The sequence below is a fragment of the Triticum aestivum genome, chromosome 4A (genome assembly GCF_018294505.1).
Source record: "Triticum aestivum cultivar Chinese Spring chromosome 4A, IWGSC CS RefSeq v2.1, whole genome shotgun sequence".
In the NCBI taxonomy this organism is placed as follows: Eukaryota; Viridiplantae; Streptophyta; class Magnoliopsida; order Poales; family Poaceae; genus Triticum; species Triticum aestivum.
In genome coordinates, this window is record NC_057803.1 from 24,680,360 (window position 1) to 24,705,044 (window position 24,685).

General features: G+C 50.3%; 7 protein-coding genes across 7 annotated transcripts; all 7 read right to left on the reverse strand.

Annotated features, from left to right (window-relative positions):
- On the reverse strand, window positions 1-712 carry LOC123081622 (uncharacterized). The gene is made up of 2 exons (XM_044504169.1): window positions 509-712; window positions 1-399 (listed from the first exon to the last, which is right to left on the reverse strand). The coding sequence occupies exons 1-2, from the start codon at window positions 698-700 to the stop codon at window positions 172-174; spliced, it is 420 nt and encodes a 139-aa protein (XP_044360104.1). The 5' UTR covers window positions 701-712; the 3' UTR covers window positions 1-171.
- A 3,261-nt stretch (window positions 713-3,973) lies between these two features.
- Window positions 3,974-4,692, reverse strand: LOC123081623 (uncharacterized). The gene is made up of 2 exons (XM_044504170.1): window positions 4,489-4,692; window positions 3,974-4,379 (listed from the first exon to the last, which is right to left on the reverse strand). The coding sequence occupies exons 1-2, from the start codon at window positions 4,678-4,680 to the stop codon at window positions 4,152-4,154; spliced, it is 420 nt and encodes a 139-aa protein (XP_044360105.1). The 5' UTR covers window positions 4,681-4,692; the 3' UTR covers window positions 3,974-4,151.
- Window positions 4,693-7,953: 3,261 nt separating this feature from the next.
- On the reverse strand, window positions 7,954-8,672 carry LOC123081625 (uncharacterized). Its single transcript, XM_044504171.1, has 2 exons — window positions 8,469-8,672; window positions 7,954-8,359 (listed from the first exon to the last, which is right to left on the reverse strand). The coding sequence occupies exons 1-2, from the start codon at window positions 8,658-8,660 to the stop codon at window positions 8,132-8,134; spliced, it is 420 nt and encodes a 139-aa protein (XP_044360106.1). The 5' UTR covers window positions 8,661-8,672; the 3' UTR covers window positions 7,954-8,131.
- Window positions 8,673-11,834: 3,162 nt separating this feature from the next.
- On the reverse strand, window positions 11,835-12,553 carry LOC123081626 (uncharacterized). The gene is made up of 2 exons (XM_044504172.1): window positions 12,350-12,553; window positions 11,835-12,240 (listed from the first exon to the last, which is right to left on the reverse strand). The coding sequence occupies exons 1-2, from the start codon at window positions 12,539-12,541 to the stop codon at window positions 12,013-12,015; spliced, it is 420 nt and encodes a 139-aa protein (XP_044360107.1). The 5' UTR covers window positions 12,542-12,553; the 3' UTR covers window positions 11,835-12,012.
- Window positions 12,554-15,717: 3,164 nt separating this feature from the next.
- LOC123081627 (uncharacterized) lies at window positions 15,718-16,436 on the reverse strand. Its single transcript, XM_044504173.1, has 2 exons — window positions 16,233-16,436; window positions 15,718-16,123 (listed from the first exon to the last, which is right to left on the reverse strand). The coding sequence occupies exons 1-2, from the start codon at window positions 16,422-16,424 to the stop codon at window positions 15,896-15,898; spliced, it is 420 nt and encodes a 139-aa protein (XP_044360108.1). The 5' UTR covers window positions 16,425-16,436; the 3' UTR covers window positions 15,718-15,895.
- Window positions 16,437-19,694: 3,258 nt separating this feature from the next.
- Window positions 19,695-20,413, reverse strand: LOC123081628 (uncharacterized). Its single transcript, XM_044504175.1, has 2 exons — window positions 20,210-20,413; window positions 19,695-20,100 (listed from the first exon to the last, which is right to left on the reverse strand). The coding sequence occupies exons 1-2, from the start codon at window positions 20,399-20,401 to the stop codon at window positions 19,873-19,875; spliced, it is 420 nt and encodes a 139-aa protein (XP_044360110.1). The 5' UTR covers window positions 20,402-20,413; the 3' UTR covers window positions 19,695-19,872.
- A 3,265-nt stretch (window positions 20,414-23,678) lies between these two features.
- On the reverse strand, window positions 23,679-24,390 carry LOC123081629 (uncharacterized). The gene is made up of 2 exons (XM_044504176.1): window positions 24,187-24,390; window positions 23,679-24,077 (listed from the first exon to the last, which is right to left on the reverse strand). Exons 1-2 carry the CDS (start codon window positions 24,376-24,378, stop codon window positions 23,850-23,852), a joined length of 420 nt encoding a protein of 139 aa, XP_044360111.1. The 5' UTR covers window positions 24,379-24,390; the 3' UTR covers window positions 23,679-23,849.
- Window positions 24,391-24,685: the final 295 nt, after the last annotated feature.

Sequence of the window (24,685 nt, forward strand, 5' to 3'; positions counted from 1 at the left end):
TTTTGTTTCAGAACCTGATTACGTATTTCTTTTTTATTCATACACAAGAACATCCCACGAAACGTGTTCATGGCACAACGTTTCAGTGTGAAGCACAAAGCAAGCCACCAGCGTGTACATACATAGCAAGATTACCTACACGAGACCATGGATTTTCAGCCTGCGTTCTCTTCAACCTGTCCGCAGCTCGCCCTTGTCCACCGTATGGACCGGGACGGCGGGTATGGACTCCCACCACTCCCTCCAGCGCCGGCCGCCCCGGGGGTCCGACACCGCCTTCGCCACCCTCGTGTTCGCCGCGAAGCAGCACACCGTCAGCCCCATCAGGACGTACTTGAAAGGGACCACGGCCAGCGCCACCGCGAGGCCCGTCAGCATCCAGATCACCGTCTCCGTGTGCTGCAGACAGAAGAACAGGATTGTCCAAAAACCACATATGTGACAGACGGCACCCCAATAGTGCACAAAGGATGATCAGTGATCACAAATAGTGTGCGATCATATATACCTTCGGTGAGCGGGCTAGAACAATGGACCATAGCCTGAGGATCACGACGTTCGCCGTCTTCACGTACTCGTGCACCTTCTTCATGCTGTGCTGCGCCTCCACTATGCTCTCCATCGTCGTCTTGTCCGAGGACTTGTCGATGATCACCTCCGAGCATATCTCGCCTAACTTCCTCTCCTTGGCCCAGACCATCGCGCCCACCACCAGTATTGAGCGCAGCACGGTGGCTTGCAGGGCGAGCACCGCGCCGCCGTCCGGGAGAGGCGGCACGAGCTGTGCGATCTTGGCGACCTCCCTCGGCCCGTCCAGGGCCAGCTCGTCGACGTCGAGGTCGTACATGGCGACGGTGAAGGTGACGCCGTCGCCGGGCTGGTAGTGGAGCTCGTGGCGGTCGGTGGTGCCGGGCCTGAGGCGCAGGCGGCCGGCGAGCGGGTAGAAGGCGCGGAGGGCTTGGGAGAGTGAGGTCTTGAGGTTGGAGAGGATGGTGGCGGCGCCGGGGCCGGGGACGAGGTGGTAGAAAAAGACGCGCTCCACCGGCGGGAAGTTGAGCCAAAAGACATCGAAGAAGGTGAGCGGGAGGGAGGTCTCCGGCACCGGAGGATCGGCCAGGGCGCTACGACGGCGCTCTCCAGTACCCTGAGCTTCGGAGAAGCTTCTTGCTGTGGTGCTGGCGCCATTGCTGGATCCGTGGGTGCTTAAGCTTGCGCGTTGCGCCTGGATTTCAAGTTTTCCAGCGGCCGGGCCCACGCGATCCGTGGGTGCTTAAGCTTACTGGTACGGGTTGTATTGGAGTACTATATAGTACTCCTTCCGTAAACTAATATAAGAGTGTTTAGAATACTAAAATAGTAATCTAAACGCTCTTATATTAATTTACAGAGGGAGTATAAGCCATGTCACTAGGGTTGTATGGGCAACGGGAGGGGTGGTGACCGGGAGCTCAGACGTGCCCGCTCTTCGGTGGGGCGGGGTAGTGGCGTTCACGGTGACACCCGAGGATGGGGCGCTCTTTTTGAAGACGTTGTTGTGGTTCTTTTTTCTGTGCCTGGTCTTCCGAGTGAAGACCTTTGTTCGGTATGGACTCGGCTATGGCCACGCTCTGCGCCGTTCTCCTTCTTAGAGGAGTTGTCGTGAAGCTTAGGTGTGCTAGGTCATAGTGTGGGGGTGCTTAGTGCTTCCGGTCCCCGTAGCTAGTAGCACAGTCGTGTGTGTTATGCATGTGTCGGCTATCTCAGGTTCGACTTGTAAGGGGGATACCTCACCACCTTGTATCATTCGCCCGTGTACTTTTTCGGTAGTTCGGTTGTTGCTTTATATATAAAACGGGGGCGAAAACCTGTTTCAAGAAAAAAGCAAAACAAAAACTGATGTGCAACATATAAGCCTGACTTGTTTCCCGGGGGGAGGGGGGGGGGGGGTGCGTTGGACCACCACCGCGTCCCCCGTCGATCATCACCACACATTCCCGGCAATCGCGTCACACAGCCCCACGACAACAATGAAATGTGCGACCACCACCACCATGGCCCTGGCCACCATAGCCACACCGTCCCGAGCCCAGCTTGCCTCTGTCCAAACAGCATGTGTGAAAAAAAGGCAGGAATCACCGGGATCCACTACCGCCGCAGCACTGAGAGCCGAGCCATGACGGGAGGATTTCTGGAACGTGGGGAATGGGAGAGTGAGGAAGAGATATCAGCAAAGGGGGAAACTAGATGAGATCGTTCGCCGGGAGATGTGAAAATGCGAACGAATAAGTAAAGCTGGCGCAGCTTCAAGATTGTGCAAAAATCCGTGCGACCAAATCCAACGATACGGGAGGTGTTTGCTTGGAGCTGCGAAAATACGAACAGACGCTAATAACATTACGATTTTTCTTTTGAACCCCCCTTTAGTCACTTCATTTATTTAGTGGACAAATACACGATTACACAACATCGATCAAATTTGCTATTCCTTGGCAACTAAAGTCTTTTTAACGATTCAGTCGTCAATTTGGCCAACATCTATGATTGAGACGAAGTGATGCGGCTAGCCGTCACGTCCTCGGAGAGGCCTTACCAAGGAGATATAGTATGTTCGAAGGTTCGGATGATGGTTGGGGCAGGAAGGGGGAAGCTACGGGGTCATCGATACCAAAATTAATTCTCAGGGTTTAGAGGGAAGCCCATTACGACGATGGCACAAGGAAGGTGGTAGCATGGGTGGGGCGAGATGCCACGCGGCAGTGTCCATCGATTGCAGTGGCAGTTAGGACGATGTTAGGTGGCGGCGACACAATTATGCCACCTCGGACTAGGTGGGTCGGGGCTTCGGGAGGAGAAAGAATAAGGTCACTATCGGGAGGAGGAAGAAGAGAGTGGCCGTTAGATTCCAATCCAGTGGTCACGTGAAATGGACCCAAAGTTACAATTTTTTTTAGAGAAACATTTCAATCCAGTGATCACGTGAAATGGACCCAAGGTTAATTTTTTTTCCAGAGAAACAACTCTTGCCACGGTAATCCACGGATGTCTACTCCTGTAAATTCAACAATAACTATATTCAAAAAATCTGAAATTTGTTTTGCATCCAAGATGTTTGAGTGCCCTAGGAGCAAGCATGTAAATTTGTTTGCATCCAACATGTTTGAGCCATTTTTTTAGAAGTTCTTCGAGTGCCATTTGTTCATTAGATTTCGCACAATTCAGCATCCTGGATGCCATTTTTAATTAATTTATTTTGAATCATTTGACTTTTTCTATCCAATTTTAATTTATTTATTTTGAATCGTTTGACTTTTTTTAAAATACTGTGTGTCTTAGATGAGGCCCGGGCTCCAAAACGCCCCCCGCCTATCCCTGCACGTGTCTTAGGGCCAGTTTTTTTTGTCGATTCTCAGGCTGGTTATAGTGGGAGTAACATAGGTAGTAACATAGATGCCACATAAGCAAAAATGATGATGTGGCAAGTAGTTAATGAGGAGAGAGGCAAATAGAGTAACATAATATGTTACCATCACATACCGGTTTCCAATGCATAATGAGTCTACAAAGTAATAAATGAAGGCAATTATGTTACCACATCTATGTTACCATACCTATGACACTACCCACTATAAAGGTAGTAACATAGACTAGTAACATATGTATGTTACTGGTCTAAGTTACTCCCCACTATGACCAGCCTCATAGAATCTCGAGAATGGGGTCTTTCCTAAGCTTCTCCTAGAATCTTGAACTCATCAATTTTTTACAATCCGAGCTAGTTAGGCTATAAATAACAAGGATTGTGAAAAAAATATGGGTTCAAGATTCTAAAGGAAGCTGGGTGAAGGGTCAATTCTCATACAATCCGAGCTAGTTAGGCTATAAATAACTAGGATTGTGAAAAAAATATGGGTTCAAGATTCTAAAGGAAGCTGGGTGAAGGGTCAATTCTCAAGATTCTAGAAGAATCAGCGAAAAAAACTGGGCCTTAATAAAGTATGTAATTTTGTTTCAGAACCTGATTACGTATTTCTTTTTTATTCATACACAAGAACATCCCACGAAACGTGTTCATGGCACAACGTTTCAGTGTGAAGCACAAAGCAAGCCACCAGCGTGTACATACATAGCAAGATTACCTACACGAGACCATGGATTTTCAGCCGGCGTTCTCTTCAACCTGTCCGCAGCTCGCCCTTGTCCACCGTATGGACCGGGACGGCGGGTATGGACTCCCACCACTCCCTCCAGCGCCGGCCGCCCCGGGGGTCCGACACCGCCTTCGCCACCCTCGTGTTCGCCGCGAAGCAGCACACCGTCAGCCCCATCAGGACGTACTTGAAAGGGACCACGGCCAGCGCCACCGCGAGGCCCGTCAGCATCCAGATCACCGTCTCCGTGTGCTGCAGACAGAAGAACAGGATTGTCCAAAAACCACATATGTGACAGACGGCACCCCAATAGTGCACAAAGGATGATCAGTGATCACAAATAGTGTGCGATCATATATACCTTCGGTGAGCGGGCTAGAACAATGGACCATAGCCTGAGGATCACGACGTTCGCCGTCTTCACGTACTCGTGCACCTTCTTCATGCTGTGCTGCGCCTCCACTATGCTCTCCATCGTCGTCTTGTCCGAGGACTTGTCGATGATCACCTCCGAGCATATCTCGCCTAACTTCCTCTCCTTGGCCCAGACCATCGCGCCCACCACCAGTATTTGAGCGCAGCACGGTGGCTTGCAGGGCGAGCACCGCGCCGCCGTCCGGGAGAGGCGGCACGAGCTGTGCGATCTTGGCGACCTCCCTCGGCCCGTCCAGGGCCAGCTCGTCGACGTCGAGGTCGTACATGGCGACGGTGAAGGTGACGCCGTCGCCGGGCTGGTAGTGGAGCTCGTGGCGGTCGGTGGTGCCGGGCCTGAGGCGCAGGCGGCCGGCGAGCGGGTAGAAGGCGCGGAGGGCTTGGGAGAGTGAGGTCTTGAGGTTGGAGAGGATGGTGGCGGCGCCGGGGCCGGGGACGAGGTGGTAGAAAAAGACGCGCTCCACCGGCGGGAAGTTGAGCCAAAAGACATCGAAGAAGGTGAGCGGGAGGGAGGTCTCCGGCACCGGAGGGATCGGCCAGGGCGCTACGACGGCGCTCTCCAGTACCCTGAGCTTCGGAGAAGCTTCTTGCTGTGGTGCTGGCGCCATTGCTGGATCCGTGGGTGCTTAAGCTTGCGCGTTGCGCCTGGATTTCAAGTTTTCCAGCGGCCGGGCCCACGCGATCCGTGGGTGCTTAAGCTTACTGGTACGGGTTGTATTGGAGTACTATATAGTACTCCTTCCGTAAACTAATATAAGAGTGTTTAGAATACTAAAATAGTAATCTAAACGCTCTTATATTAATTTACAGAGGGAGTATAAGCCATGTCACTAGGGTTGTATGGGCAACGGGAGGGGTGGTGACCGGGAGCTCAGACGTGCCCGCTCTTCGGTGGGGCGGGGTAGTGGCGTTCACGGTGACACCCGAGGATGGGGCGCTCTTTTTGAAGACGTTGTTGTGGTTCTTTTTTTCTGTGCCTGGTCTTCCGAGTGAAGACCTTTGTTCGGTATGGACTCGGCTATGGCCACGCTCTGCGCCGTTCTCCTTCTTAGAGGAGTTGTCGTGAAGCTTAGGTGTGCTAGGTCATAGTGTGGGGGTGCTTAGTGCTTCCGGTCCCCGTAGCTAGTAGCACAGTCGTGTGTGTTATGCATGTGTCGGCTATCTCAGGTTCGACTTGTAAGGGGGATACCTCACCACCTTGTATCATTCGCCCGTGTACTTTTTCGGTAGTTCGGTTGTTGCTTTATATATAAAACGGGGGCGAAAACCTGTTTCAAGAAAAAAGCAAAACAAAAACTGATGTGCAACATATAAGCCTGACTTGTTTCCCGGGGGGAGGGGGGGGGGGTGCGTTGGACCACCACCGCGTCCCCCGTCGATCATCACCACACATTCCCGGCAATCGCGTCACACAGCCCCACGACAACAATGAAATGTGCGACCACCACCACCATGGCCCTGGCCACCATAGCCACACCGTCCCGAGCCCAGCTTGCCTCTGTCCAAACAGCATGTGTGAAAAAAAGGCAGGAATCACCGGGATCCACTACCGCCGCAGCACTGAGAGCCGAGCCATGACGGGAGGATTTCTGGAACGTGGGGAATGGGAGAGTGAGGAAGAGATATCAGCAAAGGGGGAAACTAGATGAGATCGTTCGCCGGGAGATGTGAAAATGCGAACGAATAAGTAAAGCTGGCGCAGCTTCAAGATTGTGCAAAAATCCGTGCGACCAAATCCAACGATACGGGAGGTGTTTGCTTGGAGCTGCGAAAATACGAACAGACGCTAATAACATTACGATTTTTCTTTTGAACCCCCCTTTAGTCACTTCATTTATTTAGTGGACAAATACACGATTACACAACATCGATCAAATTTGCTATTCCTTGGCAACTAAAGTCTTTTTACGATTCAGTCGTCAATTTGGCCAACATCTATGATTGAGACGAAGTGATGCGGCTAGCCGTCACGTCCTCGGAGAGGCCTTACCAAGGAGATATAGTATGTTCGAAGGTTCGGATGATGGTTGGGGCAGGAAGGGGGAAGCTACGGGGTCATCGATACCAAAATTAATTCTCAGGGTTTAGAGGGAAGCCCATTACGACGATGGCACAAGGAAGGTGGTAGCATGGGTGGGGCGAGATGCCACGCGGCAGTGTCCATCGATTGCAGTGGCAGTTAGGACGATGTTAGGTGGCGGCGACACAATTATGCCACCTCGGACTAGGTGGGTCGGGGCTTCGGGAGGAGAAAGAATAAGGTCACTATCGGGAGGAGGAAGAAGAGAGTGGCCGTTAGATTCCAATCCAGTGGTCACGTGAAATGGACCCAAAGTTACAATTTTTTTTAGAGAAACATTTCAATCCAGTGATCACGTGAAATGGACCCAAGGTTAATTTTTTTTTCCAGAGAAACAACTCTTGCCACGGTAATCCACGGATGTCTACTCCTGTAAATTCAACAATAACTATATTCAAAAAATCTGAAATTTGTTTTGCATCCAAGATGTTTGAGTGCCCTAGGAGCAAGCATGTAAATTTGTTTGCATCCAACATGTTTGAGCCATTTTTTTAGAAGTTCTTCGAGTGCCATTTGTTCATTAGATTTCGCACAATTCAGCATCCTGGATGCCATTTTTAATTAATTTATTTTGAATCATTTGACTTTTTCTATCCAATTTTAATTTATTTATTTTGAATCGTTTGACTTTTTTTAAAATACTGTGTGTCTTAGATGAGCCCGGGCTCCAAAACGCCCCCCGCCTATCCCTGCACGTGTCTTAGGGCCAGTTTTTTTTGTCGATTCTCAGGCTGGTTATAGTGGGAGTAACATAGGTAGTAACATAGATGCCACATAAGCAAAAATGATGATGTGGCAAGTAGTTAATGAGGAGAGAGGCAAATAGAGTAACATAATATGTTACCATCACATACCGGTTTCCAATGCATAATGAGTCTACAAAGTAATAAATGAAGGCAATTATGTTACCACATCTATGTTACCATACCTATGACACTACCCACTATAAAGGTAGTAACATAGACTAGTAACATATGTATGTTACTGGTCTAAGTTACTCCCCACTATGACCAGCCTCATAGAATCTCGAGAATGGGGTCTTTCCTAAGCTTCTCCTAGAATCTTGAACTCATCAATTTTTTACAATCCGAGCTAGTTAGGCTATAAATAACAAGGATTGTGAAAAAAATATGGGTTCAAGATTCTAAAGGAAGCTGGGTGAAGGGTCAATTCTCATACAATCCGAGCTAGTTAGGCTATAAATAACTAGGATTGTGAAAAAAATATGGGTTCAAGATTCTAAAGGAAGCTGGGTGAAGGGTCAATTCTCAAGATTCTAGAAGAATCAGCGAAAAAAACTGGGCCTTAATAAAGTATGTAATTTTGTTTCAGAACCTGATTACGTATTTCTTTTTTATTCATACACAAGAACATCCCACGAAACGTGTTCATGGCACAACGTTTCAGTGTGAAGCACAAAGCAAGCCACCAGCGTGTACATACATAGCAAGATTACCTACACGAGACCATGGATTTTCAGCCGGCGTTCTCTTCAACCTGTCCGCAGCTCGCCCTTGTCCACCGTATGGACCGGGACGGCGGGTATGGACTCCCACCACTCCCTCCAGCGCCGGCCGCCCCGGGGGTCCGACACCGCCTTCGCCACCCTCGTGTTCGTCGCGAAGCAGCACACCGTCAGCCCCATCAGGACGTACTTGAAAGGGACCACGGCCAGCGCCACCGCGAGGCCCGTCAGCATCCAGATCACCGTCTCCGTGTGCTGCAGACAGAAGAACAGGATTGTCCAAAAACCACATATGTGACAGACGGCACCCCAATAGTGCACAAAGGATGATCAGTGATCACAAATAGTGTGCGATCATATATACCTTCGGTGAGCGGGCTAGAACAATGGACCATAGCCTGAGGATCACGACGTTCGCCGTCTTCACGTACTCGTGCACCTTCTTCATGCTGTGCTGCGCCTCCACTATGCTCTCCATCGTCGTCTTGTCCGAGGACTTGTCGATGATCACCTCCGAGCATATCTCGCCTAACTTCCTCTCCTTGGCCCAGACCATCGCGCCCACCACCAGTATTTGAGCGCAGCACGGTGGCTTGCAGGGCGAGCACCGCGCCGCCGTCCGGGAGAGGCGGCACGAGCTGTGCGATCTTGGCGACCTCCCTCGGCCCGTCCAGGGCCAGCTCGTCGACGTCGAGGTCGTACATGGCGACGGTGAAGGTGACGCCGTCGCCGGGCTGGTAGTGGAGCTCGTGGCGGTCGGTGGTGCCGGGCCTGAGGCGCAGGCGGCCGGCGAGCGGGTAGAAGGCGCGGAGGGCTTGGGAGAGTGAGGTCTTGAGGTTGGAGAGGATGGTGGCGGCGCCGGGGCCGGGGACGAGGTGGTAGAAAAAGACGCGCTCCACCGGCGGGAAGTTGAGCCAAAAGACATCGAAGAAGGTGAGCGGGAGGGAGGTCTCCGGCACCGGAGGGATCGGCCAGGGCGCTACGACGGCGCTCTCCAGTACCCTGAGCTTCGGAGAAGCTTCTTGCTGTGGTGCTGGCGCCATTGCTGGATCCGTGGGTGCTTAAGCTTGCGCATTGCGCCTGGATTTCAAGTTTTCCAGCGGCCGGGCCCACGCGATCCGTGGGTGCTTAAGCTTACTGGTACGGGTTGTATTGGAGTACTATATAGTACTCCTTCCGTAAACTAATATAAGAGTGTTTAGAATACTAAAATAGTAATCTAAACGCTCTTATATTAATTTACAGAGGGAGTATAAGCCATGTCACTAGGGTTGTATGGGCAACGGGAGGGGTGGTGACCGGGAGCTCAGACGTGCCCGCTCTTCGGTGGGGCGGGGTAGTGGCGTTCACGGTGACACCCGAGGATGGGGCGCTCTTTTTGAAGACGTTGTTGTGGTTCTTTTTTCTGTGCCTGGTCTTCCGAGTGAAGACCTTTGTTCGGTATGGACTCGGCTATGGCCACGCTCTGCGCCGTTCTCCTTCTTAGAGGAGTTGTCGTGAAGCTTAGGTGTGCTAGGTCATAGTGTGGGGGTGCTTAGTGCTTCCGGTCCCCGTAGCTAGTAGCACAGTCGTGTGTGTTATGCATGTGTCGGCTATCTCAGGTTCGACTTGTAAGGGGGATACCTCACCACCTTGTATCATTCGGCCGTGTACTTTTTCGGTAGTTCGGTTGTTGCTTTATATATAAAACGGGGGCGAAAACCTGTTTCAAGAAAAAAGCAAAACAAAAACTGATGTGCAACATATAAGCCTGACTTGTTTCCCGGGGGGAGGGGGGGGTGCGTTGGACCACCACCGCGTCCCCCGTCGATCATCACCACACATTCCCGGCAATCGCGTCACACAGCCCCACGACAACAATGAAATGTGCGACCACCACCACCATGGCCCTGGCCACCATAGCCACACCGTCCCGAGCCCAGCTTGCCTCTGTCCAAACAGCATGTGTGAAAAAAAGGCAGGAATCACCGGGATCCACTACCGCCGCAGCACTGAGAGCCGAGCCATGACGGGAGGATTTCTGGAACGTGGGGAATGGGAGAGTGAGGAAGAGATATCAGCAAAGGGGGAAACTAGATGAGATCGTTCGCCGGGAGATGTGAAAATGCGAACGAATAAGTAAAGCTGGCGCAGCTTCAAGATTGTGCAAAAATCCGTGCGACCAAATCCAACGATACGGGAGGTGTTTGCTTGGAGCTGCGAAAATACGAACAGACGCTAATAACATTACGATTTTTCTTTTGAACCCCTCTTTAGTCACTTCATTTATTTAGTGGACAAATACACGATTACACAACATCGATCAAATTTGCTATTCCTTGGCAACTAAAGTCTTTTTACGATTCAGTCGTCAATTTGGCCAACATCTATGATTGAGACGAAGTGATGCGGCTAGCCGTCACGTCCTCGGAGAGGCCTTACCAAGGAGATATAGTATGTTCGAAGGTTCGGATGATGGTTGGGGCAGGAAGGGGGAAGCTACGGGGTCATCGATACCAAAATTAATTCTCAGGGTTTAGAGGGAAGCCCATTACGACGATGGCACAAGGAAGGTGGTAGCATGGGTGGGGCGAGATGCCACGCGGCAGTGTCCATCGATTGCAGTGGCAGTTAGGACGATGTTAGGTGGCGGCGACACAATTATGCCACCTCGGACTAGGTGGGTCGGGGCTTCGGGAGGAGAAAGAATAAGGTCACTATCGGGAGGAGGAAGAAGAGAGTGGCCGTTAGATTCCAATCCAGTGGTCACGTGAAATGGACCCAAAGTTACAATTTTTTTTAGAGAAACATTTCAATCCAGTGATCACGTGAAATGGACCCAAGGTTAATTTTTTTTTCCAGAGAAACAACTCTTGCCACGGTAATCCACGGATGTCTACTCCCGTAAATTCAACAATAACTATATTCAAAAAATCTGAAATTTGTTTTGCATCCAAGATGTTTGAGTGCCCTAGGAGCAAGCATGTAAATTTGTTTGCATCCAACATGTTTGAGCCATTTTTTTAGAAGTTCTTCGAGTGCCATTTGTTCATTAGATTTCGCACAATTCAGCATCCTGGATGCCATTTTTAATTAATTTATTTTGAATCATTTGACTTTTTCTATCCAATTTTAATTTATTTATTTTGAATCGTTTGACTTTTTTTAAAATACTGTGTGTCTTAGATGAGCCCGGGCTCCAAAACGCCCCCCGCCTATCCCTGCACGTGTCTTAGGGCCAGTTTTTTTTGTCGATTCTCAGGCTGGTCATAGTGGGAGTAACATAGGTAGTAACATAGATGCCACATAAGCAAAAATGATGATGTGGCAAGTAGTTAATGAGGAGAGAGGCAAATAGAGTAACATAATATGTTACCATCACATAGCGGTTTCTAATGCATAATGAGTCTACAAAGTAATAAATGAAGGCAATTATGTTACCACATCTATGTTACCACACCTATGACACTATCCACTATAAAGGTAGTAATATAGACTAGTAACATATGTATGTTACTGGTCTAAGTTACTCCCCACTATGACCAGCCTCATAGAATCTCGAGAATGGGGTCTTTCCTAAGCTTCTCCTAGAATCTTGAACTCATCAATTTTTTACAATCCGAGCTAGTTAGGCTATAAATAACTAGGATTGTGAAAAAAATATGGGTTCAAGATTCTAAAGGAAGCTGGGTGAAGGGTCAATTCTCAAGATTCTAGAAGAATCAGCGAAAAAAACTGGGCCTTAATAAAGTATGTAATTTTGTTTCAGAACCTGATTACGTATTTCTTTTTTATTCATACACAAGAACATCCCACGAAACGTGTTCATGGCACAACGTTTCAGTGTGAAGCACAAAGCAAGCCACCAGCGTGTACATACATAGCAAGATTACCTACACGAGACCATGGATTTTCAGCCGGCGTTCTCTTCAACCTGTCCGCAGCTCGCCCTTGTCCACCGTATGGACCGGGACGGCGGGTATGGACTCCCACCACTCCCTCCAGCGCCGGCCGCCCCGGGGGTCCGACACCGCCTTCGCCACCCTCGTGTTCGTCGCGAAGCAGCACACCGTCAGCCCCATCAGGACGTACTTGAAAGGGACCACGGCCAGCGCCACCGCGAGGCCCGTCAGCATCCAGATCACCGTCTCCGTGTGCTGCAGACAGAAGAACAAGATTGTCCAAAAACCACATATGTGACAGACGGCACCCCAATAGTGCACAAAGGATGATCAGTGATCACAAATAGTGTGCGATCATATATACCTTCGGTGAGCGGGCTAGAACAATGGACCATAGCCTGAGGATCACGACGTTCGCCGTCTTCACGTACTCGTGCACCTTCTTCATGCTGTGCTGCGCCTCCACTATGCTCTCCATCGTCGTCTTGTCCGAGGACTTGTCGATGATCACCTCCGAGCATATCTCGCCTAACTTCCTCTCCTTGGCCCAGACCATCGCGCCCACCACCAGTATTTGAGCGCAGCACGGTGGCTTGCAGGGCGAGCACCGCGCCGCCGTCCGGGAGAGGCGGCACGAGCTGTGCGATCTTGGCGACCTCCCTCGGCCCGTCCAGGGCCAGCTCGTCGACGTCGAGGTCGTACATGGCGACGGTGAAGGTGACGCCGTCGCCGGGCTGGTAGTGGAGCTCGTGGCGGTCGGTGGTGCCGGGCCTGAGGCGCAGGCGGCCGGCGAGCGGGTAGAAGGCGCGGAGGGCTTGGGAGAGTGAGGTCTTGAGGTTGGAGAGGATGGTGGCGGCGCCGGGGCCGGGGACGAGGTGGTAGAAAAAGACGCGCTCCACCGGCGGGAAGTTGAGCCAAAAGACATCGAAGAAGGTGAGCGGGAGGGAGGTCTCCGGCACCGGAGGGATCGGCCAGGGCGCTACGACGGCGCTCTCCAGTACCCTGAGCTTCGGAGAAGCTTCTTGCTGTGGTGCTGGCGCCATTGCTGGATCCGTGGGTGCTTAAGCTTGCGCGTTGCGCCTGGATTTCAAGTTTTCCAGCGGCCGGGCCCACGCGATCCGTGGGTGCTTAAGCTTACTGGTACGGGTTGTATTGGAGTACTATATAGTACTCCCTCCGTAAACTAATATAAGAGTGTTTAGAATACTAAAATAGTAATCTAAACGCTCTTATATTAATTTACAGAGGGAGTATAAGCCATGTCACTAGGGTTGTATGGGCAACGGGAGGGGTGGTGACCGGGAGCTCAGACGTGCCCGCTCTTCGGTGGGGCGGGGTAGTGGCGTTCACGGTGACACCCGAGGATGGGGCGCTCTTTTTGAAGACGTTGTTGTGGTTCTTTTTTCTGTGCCTGGTCTTCCGAGTGAAGACCTTTGTTCGGTATGGACTCGGCTATGGCCACGCTCTGCGCCGTTCTCCTTCTTAGAGGAGTTGTCGTGAAGCTTAGGTGTGCTAGGTCATAGTGTGGGGGTGCTTAGTGCTTCCGGTCCCCGTAGCTAGTAGCACAGTCGTGTGTGTTATGCATGTGTCGGCTATCTCAGGTTCGACTTGTAAGGGGGATACCTCACCACCTTGTATCATTCGGCCGTGTACTTTTTCGGTAGTTCGGTTGTTGCTTTATATATAAAACGGGGGCGAAAACCTGTTTCAAGAAAAAAGCAAAACAAAAACTGATGTGCAACATATAAGCCTGACTTGTTTCCCGGGGGGAGGGGGGGGGGTGCGTTGGACCACCACCGCGTCCCCCGTCGATCATCACCACACATTCCCGGCAATCGCGTCACACAGCCCCACGACAACAATGAAATGTGCGACCACCACCACCATGGCCCTGGCCACCATAGCCACACCGTCCCGAGCCCAGCTTGCCTCTGTCCAAACAGCATGTGTGAAAAAAAGGCAGGAATCACCGGGATCCACTACCGCCGCAGCACTGAGAGCCGAGCCATGACGGGAGGATTTCTGGAACGTGGGGAATGGGAGAGTGAGGAAGAGATATCAGCAAAGGGGGAAACTAGATGAGATCGTTCGCCGGGAGATGTGAAAATGCGAACGAATAAGTAAAGCTGGCGCAGCTTCAAGATTGTGCAAAAATCCGTGCGACCAAATCCAACGATACGGGAGGTGTTTGCTTGGAGCTGCGAAAATACGAACAGACGCTAATAACATTACGATTTTTCTTTTGAACCCCTCTTTAGTCACTTCATTTATTTAGTGGACAAATACACGATTACACAACATCGATCAAATTTGCTATTCCTTGGCAACTAAAGTCTTTTTACGATTCAGTCGTCAATTTGGCCAACATCTATGATTGAGACGAAGTGATGCGGCTAGCCGTCACGTCCTCGGAGAGGCCTTACCAAGGAGATATAGTATGTTCGAAGGTTCGGATGATGGTTGGGGCAGGAAGGGGGAAGCTACGGGGTCATCGATACCAAAATTAATTCTCAGGGTTTAGAGGGAAGCCCATTACGACGATGGCACAAGGAAGGTGGTAGCATGGGTGGGGCGAGATGCCACGCGGCAGTGTCCATCGATTGCAGTGGCAGTTAGGACGATGTTAGGTGGCGGCGACACAATTATGCCACCTCGGACTAGGTGGGTCGGGGCTTCGGGAGGAGAAAGAATAAGGTCACTATCGGGAGGAGGAAGAAGAGAGTGGCCGTTAGATTCCAATCCAGTGGTCACGTGAAATGGACCCAAAGTTACAATTTTTTTTAGAGAAACATTTCAATCCAGTGATCACGTGAAATGGACCCAAGGTTAATTTTTTTTTCCAGAGAAACAACTCTTGCCACGGTAATCCACGGATGTCTACTCCCGTAAATTCAACAATAACTATATTCAAAAAATCTGAAATTTGTTTTGCATCCAAGATGTTTGAGTGCCCTAGGAGCAAGCATGTAAATTTGTTTGCATCCAACATGTTTGAGCCATTTTTTTAGAAGTTCTTCGAGTGCCATTTGTTCATTAGATTTCGCACAATTCAGCATCCTGGATGCCATTTTTAATTAATTTATTTTGAATCATTTGACTTTTTCTATCCAATTTTAATTTATTTATTTTGAATCGTTTGACTTTTTTTAAAATACTGTGTGTCTTAGATGAGCCCGGGCTCCAAAACGCCCCCCGCCTATCCCTGCACGTGTCTTAGGGCCAGTTTTTTTTGTCGATTCTCAGGCTAGTCATAGTGGGAGTAACATAGGTAGTAACATAGATGCCACATAAGCAAAAATGATGATGTGGCAAGTAGTTAATGAGGAGAGAGGCAAATAGAGTAACATAATATGTTACCATCACATAGCGGTTTCTAATGCATAATGAGTCTACAAAGTAATAAATGAAGGCAATTATGTTACCACATCTATGTTACCACACCTATGACACTATCCACTATAAAGGTAGTAATATAGACTAGTAACATATGTATGTTACTGGTCTAAGTTACTCCCCACTATGACCAGCCTCATAGAATCTCGAGAATGGGGTCTTTCCTAAGCTTCTCCTAGAATCTTGAACTCATCAATTTTTTACAATCCGAGCTAGTTAGGCTATAAATAACTAGGATTGTGAAAAAAATATGGGTTCAAGATTCTAAAGGAAGCTGGGTGAAGGGTCAATTCTCAAGATTCTAGAAGAATCAGCGAAAAAAACTGGGCCTTAATAAAGTATGTAATTTTGTTTCAGAACCTGATTACGTATTTCTTTTTTATTCATACACAAGAACATCCCACGAAACGTGTTCATGGCACAACGTTTCAGTGTGAAGCACAAAGCAAGCCACCAGCGTGTACATACATAGCAAGATTACCTACACGAGACCATGGATTTTCAGCCGGCGTTCTCTTCAACCTGTCCGCAGCTCGCCCTTGTCCACCGTATGGACCGGGACGGCGGGTATGGACTCCCACCACTCCCTCCAGCGCCGGCCGCCCCGGGGGTCCGACACCGCCTTCGCCACCCTCGTGTTCGTCGCGAAGCAGCACACCGTCAGCCCCATCAGGACGTACTTGAAAGGGACCACGGCCAGCGCCACCGCGAGGCCCGTCAGCATCCAGATCACCGTCTCCGTGTGCTGCAGACAGAAGAACAAGATTGTCCAAAAACCACATATGTGACAGACGGCACCCCAATAGTGCACAAAGGATGATCAGTGATCACAAATAGTGTGCGATCATATATACCTTCGGTGAGCGGGCTAGAACAATGGACCATAGCCTGAGGATCACGACGTTCGCCGTCTTCACGTACTCGTGCACCTTCTTCATGCTGTGCTGCGCCTCCACTATGCTCTCCATCGTCGTCTTGTCCGAGGACTTGTCGATGATCACCTCCGAGCATATCTCGCCTAACTTCCTCTCCTTGGCCCAGACCATCGCGCCCACCACCAGTATTTGAGCGCAGCACGGTGGCTTGCAGGGCGAGCACCGCGCCGCCGTCCGGGAGAGGCGGCACGAGCTGTGCGATCTTGGCGACCTCCCTCGGCCCGTCCAGGGCCAGCTCGTCGACGTCGAGGTCGTACATGGCGACGGTGAAGGTGACGCCGTCGCCGGGCTGGTAGTGGAGCTCGTGGCGGTCGGTGGTGCCGGGCCTGAGGCGCAGGCGGCCGGCGAGCGGGTAGAAGGCGCGGAGGGCTTGGGAGAGTGAGGTATTGAGGTTGGAGAGGATGGTGGCGGCGCCGGGGCCGGGGACGAGGTGGTAGAAAAAGACGCGCTCCACCGGCGGGAAGTTGAGCCAAAAGACATCGAAGAAGGTGAGCGGGAGGGAGGTCTCCGGCACCGGAGGGATCGGCCAGGGCGCTACGACGGCGCTCTCCAGTACCCTGAGCTTCGGAGAAGCTTCTTGCTGTGGTGCTGGCGCCATTGCTGGATCCGTGGGTGCTTAAGCTTGCGCGTTGCGCCTGGATTTCAAGTTTTCCAGCGGCCGGGCCCACGCGATCCGTGGGTGCTTAAGCTTACTGGTACGGGTTGTATTGGAGTACTATATAGTACTCCCTCCGTAAACTAATATAAGAGTGTTTAGAATACTAAAATAGTAATCTAAACGCTCTTATATTAATTTACAGAGGGAGTATAAGCCATGTCACTAGGGTTGTATGGGCAACGGGAGGGGTGGTGACCGGGAGCTCAGACGTGCCCGCTCTTCGGTGGGGCGGGGTAGTGGCGTTCACGGTGACACCCGAGGATGGGGCGCTCTTTTTGAAGACGTTGTTGTGGTTCTTTTTTCTGTGCCTGGTCTTCCGAGTGAAGACCTTTGTTCGGTATGGACTCGGCTATGGCCACGCTCTGCGCCGTTCTCCTTCTTAGAGGAGTTGTCGTGAAGCTTAGGTGTGCTAGGTCATAGTGTGGGGGTGCTTAGTGCTTCCGGTCCCCGTAGCTAGTAGCACAGTCGTGTGTGTTATGCATGTGTCGGCTATCTCAGGTTCGACTTGTAAGGGGGATACCTCACCACCTTGTATCATTCGCCCGTGTACTTTTTCGGTAGTTCGGTTGTTGCTTTATATATAAAACGGGGGCGAAAACCTGTTTCAAGAAAAAAGCAAAACAAAAACTGATGTGCAACATATAAGCCTGACTTGTTTCCCGGGGGGAGGGGGGGGGTGCGTTGGACCACCACCGCGTCCCCCGTCGATCATCACCACACATTCCCGGCAATCGCGTCACACAGCCCCACGACAACAATGAAATGTGCGACCACCACCACCATGGCCCTGGCCACCATAGCCACACCGTCCCGAGCCCAGCTTGCCTCTGTCCAAACAGCATGTGTGAAAAAAAGGCAGGAATCACCGGGATCCACTACCGCCGCAGCACTGAGAGCCGAGCCATGACGGGAGGATTTCTGGAACGTGGGGAATGGGAGAGTGAGGAAGAGATATCAGCAAAGGGGGAAACTAGATGAGATCGTTCGCCGGGAGATGTGAAAATGCGAACGAATAAGTAAAGCTGGCGCAGCTTCAAGATTGTGCAAAAATCCGTGCGACCAAATCCAACGATACGGGAGGTGTTTGCTTGGAGCTGCGAAAATACGAACAGACGCTAATAACATTACGATTTTTCTTTTGAACCCCTCTTTAGTCACTTCATTTATTTAGTGGACAAATACACGATTACACAACATCGATCAAATTTGCTATTCCTTGGCAACTAAAGTCTTTTTACGATTCAGTCGTCAATTTGGCCAACATCTATGATTGAGACGAAGTGATGCGGCTAGCCGTCACGTCCTCGGAGAGGCCTTACCAAGGAGATATAGTATGTTCGAAGGTTCGGATGATGGTTGGGGCAGGAAGGGGGAAGCTACGGGGTCATCGATACCAAAATTAATTCTCAGGGTTTAGAGGGAAGCCCATTACGACGATGGCACAAGGAAGGTGGTAGCATGGGTGGGGCGAGATGCCACGCGGCAGTGTCCATCGATTGCAGTGGCAGTTAGGACGATGTTAGGTGGCGGCGACACAATTATGCCACCTCGGACTAGGTGGGTCGGGGCTTCGGGAGGAGAAAGAATAAGGTCACTATCGGGAGGAGGAAGAAGAGAGTGGCCGTTAGATTCCAATCCAGTGGTCACGTGAAATGGACCCAAAGTTACAATTTTTTTTAGAGAAACATTTCAATCCAGTGATCACGTGAAATGGACCCAAGGTTAATTTTTTTTTCCAGAGAAACAACTCTTGCCACGGTAATCCACGGATGTCTACTCCCGTAAATTCAACAATAACTATATTCAAAAAATCTGAAATTTGTTTTGCATCCAAGATGTTTGAGTGCCCTAGGAGCAAGCATGTAAATTTGTTTGCATCCAACATGTTTGAGCCATTTTTTTAGAAGTTCTTCGAGTGCCATTTGTTCATTAGATTTCGCACAATTCAGCATCCTGGATGCCATTTTTAATTAATTTATTTTGAATCATTTGACTTTTTCTATCCAATTTTAATTTATTTATTTTGAATCGTTTGACTTTTTTTTAAATACTGTGTGTCTTAGATGAGCCCGGGCTCCAAAACGCCCCCTGCCTATCCCTGCACGTGTCTTAGGGCCAGTTTTTTTTGTCGATTCTCAGGCTGGTCATAGTGGGAGTAACATAGGTAGTAACATAGATGCCACATAAGCAAAAATGATGATGTGGCAAGTAGTTAATGAGGAGAGAGGCAAATAGAGTAACATAATATGTTACCATCACATAGCGGTTTCCAATGCATAATGAGTCTACAAAGTAATAAATGAAGGCAATTATGTTACCACACCTATGTTACCATACCTATGACACTACCCACTATAAAGGTAATAACATAGACTAGTAACATATGTATGTTACTGGTCTAAGTTACTCCCCACTATGACCAGCCTCATAGAATCTCGAGAATGGGGTCTTTCCTAAGCTTCTCCTAGAATCTTGAACTCATCAATTTTTTACAATCCGAGCTAGTTAGGCTATAAATAACAAGGATTGTGAAAAAAATATGGGTTCAAGATTCTAAAGGAAGCTGGGTGAAGGGTCAATTCTCATACAATCCGAGCTAGTTAGGCTATAAATAACTAGGATTGTGAAAAAAATATGGGTTCAAGATTCTAAAGGAAGCTGGGTGAAGGGTCAATTCTCAAGATTCTAGAAGAATCAGCGAAAAAAACTGGGCCTTAATAAAGTATGTAATTTTGTTTCAGAACCTGATTACGTATTTCTTTTTTATTCATACACAAGAACATCCCACGAAACGTGTTCATGGCACAACGTTTCAGTGTGAAGCACAAAGCAAGCCACCAGCGTGTACATACATAGCAAGATTACCTACACGAGACCATGGATTTTCAGCCGGCGTTCTCTTCAACCTGTCCGCAGCTCGCCCTTGTCCACCGTATGGACCGGGACGGCGGGTATGGACTCCCACCACTCCCTCCAGCGCCGGCCGCCCCGGGGGTCCGACACCGCCTTCGCCACCCTCGTGTTCGCCGCGAAGCAGCACACCGTCAGCCCCATCAGGACGTACTTGAAAGGGACCACGGCCAGCGCCACCGCGAGGCCCGTCAGCATCCAGATCACCGTCTCCGTGTGCTGCAGACAGAAGAACAGGATTGTCCAAAAACCACATATGTGACAGACGGCACCCCAATAGTGCACAAAGGATGATCAGTGATCACAAATAGTGTGCGATCATATATACCTTCGGTGAGCGGGCTAGAACAATGGACCATAGCCTGAGGATCACGACGTTCGCCGTCTTCACGTACTCGTGCACCTTCTTCATGCTGTGCTGCGCCTCCACTATGCTCTCCATCGTCGTCTTGTCCGAGGACTTGTCGATGATCACCTCCGAGCATATCTCGCCTAACTTCCTCTCCTTGGCCCAGACCATCGCGCCCACCACCAGTATTTGAGCGCAGCACGGTGGCTTGCAGGGCGAGCACCGCGCCGCCGTCCGGGAGAGGCGGCACGAGCTGTGCGATCTTGGCGACCTCCCTCGGCCCGTCCAGGGCCAGCTCGTCGACGTCGAGGTCGTACATGGCGACGGTGAAGGTGACGCCGTCGCCGGGCTGGTAGTGGAGCTCGTGGCGGTCGGTGGTGCCGGGCCTGAGGCGCAGGCGGCCGGCGAGCGGGTAGAAGGCGCGGAGGGCTTGGGAGAGTGAGGTCTTGAGGTTGGAGAGGATGGTGGCGGCGCCGGGGCCGGGGACGAGGTGGTAGAAAAAGACGCGCTCCACCGGCGGGAAGTTGAGCCAAAAGACATCGAAGAAGGTGAGCGGGAGGGAGGTCTCCGGCACCGGAGGGATCGGCCAGGGCGCTACGACGGCGCTCTCCAGTACCCTGAGCTTCGGAGAAGCTTCTTGCTGTGGTGCTGGCGCCATTGCTGGATCCGTGGGTGCTTAAGCTTGCGCGTTGCGCCTGGATTTCAAGTTTTCCAGCGGCCGGGCCCACGCGATCCGTGGGTGCTTAAGCTTACTGGTACGGGTTGTATTGGAGTACTATATAGTACTCCCTCCGTAAACTAATATAAGAGTGTTTAGAATACTAAAATAGTAATCTAAACGCTCTTATATTAATTTACAGAGGGAGTATAAGCCATGTCACTAGGGTTGTATGGGCAACGGGAGGGGTGGTGACCGGGAGCTCAGACGTGCCCGCTCTTCGGTGGGGCGGGGTAGTGGCGTTCACGGTGACACCCGAGGATGGGGCGCTCTTTTTGAAGACGTTGTTGTGGTTCTTTTTTCTGTGCCTGGTCTTCCGAGTGAAGACCTTTGTTCGGTATGGACTCGGCTATGGCCACGCTCTGCGCCGTTCTCCTTCTTAGAGGAGTTGTCGTGAAGCTTAGGTGTGCTAGGTCATAGTGTGGGGGTGCTTAGTGCTTCCGGTCCCCGTAGCTAGTAGCACAGTCGTGTGTGTTATGCATGTGTCGGCTATCTCAGGTTCGACTTGTAAGGGGGATACCTCACCACCTTGTATCATTCGGCCGTGTACTTTTTCGGTAGTTCGGTTGTTGCTTTATATATAAAACGGGGGCGAAAACCTGTTTCAAGAAAAAAGCAAAACAAAAACTGATGTGCAACATATAAGCCTGACTTGTTTCCCGGGGGGAGGGGGGGGGGTGCGTTGGACCACCACCGCGTCCCCCGTCGATCATCACCACACATTCCCGGCAATCGCGTCACACAGCCCCACGACAACAATGAAATGTGCGACCACCACCACCATGGCCCTGGCCACCATAGCCACACCGTCCCGAGCCCAGCTTGCCTCTGTCCAAACAGCATGTGTGAAAAAAAGGCAGGAATCACCGGGATCCACTACCGCCGCAGCACTGAGAGCCGAGCCATGACGGGAGGATTTCTGGAACGTGGGGAATGGGAGAGTGAGGAAGAGATATCAGCAAAGGGGGAAACTAGATGAGATCGTTCGCCGGGAGATGTGAAAATGCGAACGAATAAGTAAAGCTGGCGCAGCTTCAAGATTGTGCAAAAATCCGTGCGACCAAATCCAACGATACGGGAGGTGTTTGCTTGGAGCTGCGAAAATACGAACAGACGCTAATAACATTACGATTTTTCTTTTGAACCCCTCTTTAGTCACTTCATTTATTTAGTGGACAAATACACGATTACACAACATCGATCAAATTTGCTATTCCTTGGCAACTAAAGTCTTTTTACGATTCAGTCGTCAATTTGGCCAACATCTATGATTGAGACGAAGTGATGCGGCTAGCCGTCACGTCCTCGGAGAGGCCTTACCAAGGAGATATAGTATGTTCGAAGGTTCGGATGATGGTTGGGGCAGGAAGGGGGAAGCTACGGGGTCATCGATACCAAAATTAATTCTCAGGGTTTAGAGGGAAGCCCATTACGACGATGGCACAAGGAAGGTGGTAGCATGGGTGGGGCGAGATGCCACGCGGCAGTGTCCATCGATTGCAGTGGCAGTTAGGACGATGTTAGGTGGCGGCGACACAATTATGCCACCTCGGACTAGGTGGGTCGGGGCTTCGGGAGGAGAAAGAATAAGGTCACTATCGGGAGGAGGAAGAAGAGAGTGGCCGTTAGATTCCAATCCAGTGGTCACGTGAAATGGACCCAAAGTTACAATTTTTTTTAGAGAAACATTTCAATCCAGTGATCACGTGAAATGGACCCAAGGTTAATTTTTTTTTCAGAGAAACAACTCTTGCCACGGTAATCCACGGATGTCTACTCCCGTAAATTCAACAATAACTATATTCAAAAAATCTGAAATTTGTTTTGCATCCAAGATGTTTGAGTGCCCTAGGAGCAAGCATGTAAATTTGTTTGCATCCAACATGTTTGAGCCATTTTTTTAGAAGTTCTTCGAGTGCCATTTGTTCATTAGATTTCGCACAATTCAGCATCCTGGATGCCATTTTTAATTAATTTATTTTGAATCATTTGACTTTTTCTATCCAATTTTAATTTATTTATTTTGAATCGTTTGACTTTTTTTAAAATACTGTGTGTCTTAGATGAGCCCGGGCTCCAAAACGCCCCCCGCCTATCCCTGCACGTGTCTTAGGGCCAGTTTTTTTTGTCGATTCTCAGGCTGGTCATAGTGGGAGTAACATAGGTAGTAACATAGATGCCACATAAGCAAAAATGATGATGTGGCAAGTAGTTAATGAGGAGAGAGGCAAATAGAGTAACATAATATGTTACCATCACATAGCGGTTTCCAATGCATAATGAGTCTACAAAGTAATAAATGAAGGCAATTATGTTACCACACCTATGTTACCATACCTATGACACTACCCACTATAAAGGTAATAACATAGACTAGTAACATATGTATGTTACTGGTCTAAGTTACTCCCCACTATGACCAGCCTCATAGAATCTCGAGAATGGGGTCTTTCCTAAGCTTCTCCTAGAATCTTGAACTCATCAATTTTTTACAATCCGAGCTAGTTAGGCTATAAATAACAAGGATTGTGAAAAAAATATGGGTTCAAGATTCTAAAGGAAGCTGGGTGAAGGGTCAATTCTCATACAATCCGAGCTAGTTAGGCTATAAATAACTAGGATTGTGAAAAAAATATGGGTTCAAGATTCTAAAGGAAGCTGGGTGAAGGGTCAATTCTCAAGATTCTAGAAGAATCAGCGAAAAAAACTGGGCCTTAATAAAGTATGTAATTTTGTTTCAGAACCTGATTACGTATTTCTTTTTTATTCATACACAAGAACATCCCACGAAACGTGTTCATGGCACAACGTTTCAGTGTGAAGCACAAAGCAAGCCACCAGCGTGTACATACATAGCAAGATTACCTACACGAGACCATGGATTTTCAGCCTGCGTTCTCTTCAACCTGTCCGCAGCTCGCCCTTGTCCACCGTATGGACCGGGACGGCGGGTATGGACTCCCACCACTCCCTCCAGCGCCGGCCGCCCCGGGGGTCCGACACCGCCTTCGCCACCCTCGTGTTCGCCGCGAAGCAGCACACCGTCAGCCCCATCAGGACGTACTTGAAAGGGACCACGGCCAGCGCCACCGCGAGGCCCGTCAGCATCCAGATCACCGTCTCCGTGTGCTGCAGACAGAAGAACAGGATTGTCCAAAAACCACATATGTGACAGACGGCACCCCAATAGTGCACAAAGGATGATCAGTGATCACAAATAGTGTGCGATCATATATACCTTCGGTGAGCGGGCTAGAACAATGGACCATAGCCTGAGGATCACGACGTTCGCCGTCTTCACGTACTCGTGCACCTTCTTCATGCTGTGCTGCGCCTCCACTATGCTCTCCATCGTCGTCTTGTCCGAGGACTTGTCGATGATCACCTCCGAGCATATCTCGCCTAACTTCCTCTCCTTGGCCCAGACCATCGCGCCCACCACCAGTATTTGAGCGCAGCACGGTGGCTTGCAGGGCGAGCACCGCGCCGCCGTCCGGGAGAGGCGGCACGAGCTGTGCGATCTTGGCGACCTCCCTCGGCCCGTCCAGGGCCAGCTCGTCGACGTCGAGGTCGTACATGGCGACGGTGAAGGTGACGCCGTCGCCGGGCTGGTAGTGGAGCTCGTGGCGGTCGGTGGTGCCGGGCCTGAGGCGCAGGCGGCCGGCGAGCGGGTAGAAGGCGCGGAGGGCTTGGGAGAGTGAGGTCTTGAGGTTGGAGAGGATGGTGGCGGCGCCGGG

Coding starts and splice junctions, on each gene's coding strand:
- LOC123081623 (XM_044504170.1), bottom strand. CDS start 4,680: ATGGTCTGGGCCAAGGAGAGGAAGTTAGGCGAGATATGCTCGGAGGTG. Junction 4,380..4,488: donor TTCTAGCCCGCTCACCGAAG/GTATATATGATC, acceptor TTCTGTCTGCAG/CACACGGAGACGGTGATCTG.
- LOC123081626 (XM_044504172.1), bottom strand. CDS start 12,541: ATGGTCTGGGCCAAGGAGAGGAAGTTAGGCGAGATATGCTCGGAGGTG. Junction 12,241..12,349: donor TTCTAGCCCGCTCACCGAAG/GTATATATGATC, acceptor TTCTGTCTGCAG/CACACGGAGACGGTGATCTG.
- LOC123081629 (XM_044504176.1), bottom strand. CDS start 24,378: ATGGTCTGGGCCAAGGAGAGGAAGTTAGGCGAGATATGCTCGGAGGTG. Junction 24,078..24,186: donor TTCTAGCCCGCTCACCGAAG/GTATATATGATC, acceptor TTCTGTCTGCAG/CACACGGAGACGGTGATCTG.
- LOC123081628 (XM_044504175.1), bottom strand. CDS start 20,401: ATGGTCTGGGCCAAGGAGAGGAAGTTAGGCGAGATATGCTCGGAGGTG. Junction 20,101..20,209: donor TTCTAGCCCGCTCACCGAAG/GTATATATGATC, acceptor TTCTGTCTGCAG/CACACGGAGACGGTGATCTG.
- LOC123081625 (XM_044504171.1), bottom strand. CDS start 8,660: ATGGTCTGGGCCAAGGAGAGGAAGTTAGGCGAGATATGCTCGGAGGTG. Junction 8,360..8,468: donor TTCTAGCCCGCTCACCGAAG/GTATATATGATC, acceptor TTCTGTCTGCAG/CACACGGAGACGGTGATCTG.
- LOC123081627 (XM_044504173.1), bottom strand. CDS start 16,424: ATGGTCTGGGCCAAGGAGAGGAAGTTAGGCGAGATATGCTCGGAGGTG. Junction 16,124..16,232: donor TTCTAGCCCGCTCACCGAAG/GTATATATGATC, acceptor TTCTGTCTGCAG/CACACGGAGACGGTGATCTG.
- LOC123081622 (XM_044504169.1), bottom strand. CDS start 700: ATGGTCTGGGCCAAGGAGAGGAAGTTAGGCGAGATATGCTCGGAGGTG. Junction 400..508: donor TTCTAGCCCGCTCACCGAAG/GTATATATGATC, acceptor TTCTGTCTGCAG/CACACGGAGACGGTGATCTG.